At 26.7% G+C, this 2,340-nt stretch overlaps 1 protein-coding gene across 1 annotated transcript; it reads right to left on the bottom strand.

Annotated features, from left to right (window-relative positions):
• Positions 1-1,124: 1,124 nt before the first annotated feature.
• Positions 1,125-1,807, bottom strand: LOC125871279 (glutaredoxin-C11). Its single transcript, XM_049551872.1, has one exon. The coding sequence runs from the start codon at positions 1,722-1,724 to the stop codon at positions 1,416-1,418; it is 309 nt and encodes a 102-aa protein (XP_049407829.1). The 5' UTR covers positions 1,725-1,807; the 3' UTR covers positions 1,125-1,415.
• Positions 1,808-2,340: the final 533 nt, after the last annotated feature.

Genomic DNA, 2,340 nt, shown 5'->3' with positions numbered 1-2,340 from the left:
CTCATAACTTAAACCATCCAAATGTTGGATCAACCCTGAACATGTGCTTTGAAACTTTCATAAATATAATATTTTTCTTTATCATAACCTAGCATTTAATAATTTTTTAGAGAAACAAATAATTATTAATGAGTTTATTGATACGGAATAAAGAAAAATAAATTTATCGGATGAATTCATCAAATTGATTGAGTGTGTTATAGAGATTCAAAGGTTCAAGAGTCAAAAGATTTCAAAAATATTATTTTTATTAAATAACTAGTTAATCATAATATTTATAGTTTATAGTTTGTATGCAAAAATTCAGTATCTTATTATATAATTTGGGAAGTAAAATATTAGCCATTTATTGCAATATAATGACTTGATTCTTATTCTCAAACTCTTATTTGTAACTAATAAGTTATAAGTAGTTTAATTCAATATTCTAAATTACCAAACAAAGTTCTACTATTATTTATCTAAAACTTAAAATTTTAAATAATTTTTTTACTACATTACTAATATTATCATGACTCTATCAGGAAATAATGAACTTTTCTAAATTTTGATTGTAATACTGATACATATTGTAGTATTTTTAAAGTGGTTATAAGAAGATTCGTTGTCGAAAATTAACAATTATTTATAATTTGAGATATTGAAATAAATACTTGATTATATAAAAATAAGATTTAATACATTCATATTTCATAACTACACAAGAAACTTATAAATTTCTTATATTAAAAAGACTTGAAAATGATATTTAACTCCCTAAAATATATATTCTTTCTAATCATCATAAATAAAGGTTTCATTTTTTAAAAAGATTTTAATTAGATTGTGTTGCTCAAATAGGTGAGAAAATTAAGTTAAATTTATCTCTCATTAATTAACATAACTTAATCCGTTGGTCTGATTTTTTTCTTATTCTAGCTTTTCCCTTTTTTGATGATTATTTTATATATTATATTAAATTCCACTTTTTAAAATTAATTATTTTTATTTTTCCATAAAATGTAATGTTATTGATACTTAATAGGATATCTTATTATGTTTTGATTTCAGACCACTAATTATGTTATGTCCCGGTACAACAATATTGATGAAAATGAATCGAGAGAAAACTATAGTTTCCAATATCGACAATTGTCATAATAATAATAATAATAATAAACATGGCTTTCTTTAGAGTCCAACAAGACAAGAAAGAAAACTATTATATTTTTTTGGTTTTCATCCAGTGTCTAGTACCCATATTGGAGTCCGACTAAATTCGAATTCACACTAAAAAGTCCTTGGAGGTAAAGTGATCCCTAACAAAGACGACTCCATACCAGGAGGCTCGAACCTGAGACCTCTTGGTTAAGAATAAAAGAGTACTTAATTACTACTCTACCACAATCCTGGCGAAAGAAAACTAGTTTGATTAGCTACAGCCATATAGCTTTGGCATTAATAAGCATTTGTTTAAGAGAACCATTAACATGAAGAGAAATAACATCTTTTGTTGATCCAACAAAGTGTCCACCAATAAAAATAGCAGGAACACATGGATTACAACCTAGACTTCTCAATGCCAATGCCATTTCATTGCCTCTTGAATCTTGATCAAGTTCATGTATTGCTGGACTTGCTCCTAGTTCATAGAATAGTGCTTTGATACTATGACACATACAACATGAACTCTTTGTGAATATTACTGCTGCCCTCTTTGATGATAAATCTCTAATCTTATCCATATTAAGTTTTCTTATAATATGAGCTCAACGAGAACAGAAAAAAATATCGTGTGGAACAGAAGGAAGTAGAATGATGATGTTAGTGTTGTAAGGTTTAGTGATGTTTGAGGTTATTTATAAGGGATTCTTGATAGGTACTCCCTCCGTCCCTTTTTAGTTGTTATGTTGCGCTTTTTGAAAGTCAATTTGATTAATATTACATTAATTCAACATTTTAAACTATAAATTTAGATATTTCAAAAACGATATACGAAAAGTACTATAAATTGTAATTTTTTGCAAATGTTAGTCAAAGTTTTCATCGTTTTGACTCTAAAAAAAGAAATCATGACAACTAAAAAGGGACGGATGGATTATATGGATTACATTGTTTATAGTTATCTAGAAAAAGGCAAAATACTCGAAGGCCAAAAATACTAAAGTTAGCTAAAAATGAAAGAGGAAATTCATTAAAGATATTTATTCTTAAAACTAAAGGAATCAAAAAAGTATGGAGAACTTAATTAACAAAAAAAAATTAGAAAAAGTGTTAGCACTTTGATTATGTTCTTGATTTTGCCCACTTGTGCTTACCGACCATAACCATAATACCTGAACCCCTTCAATGTCCGTACAA

This window comes from Solanum stenotomum, chromosome 7 (assembly GCF_019186545.1).
Source record: "Solanum stenotomum isolate F172 chromosome 7, ASM1918654v1, whole genome shotgun sequence".
NCBI classification, from domain to species: Eukaryota; Viridiplantae; Streptophyta; class Magnoliopsida; order Solanales; family Solanaceae; genus Solanum; species Solanum stenotomum.
This window is presented reverse-complemented; position numbering and strand designations above follow the sequence as displayed.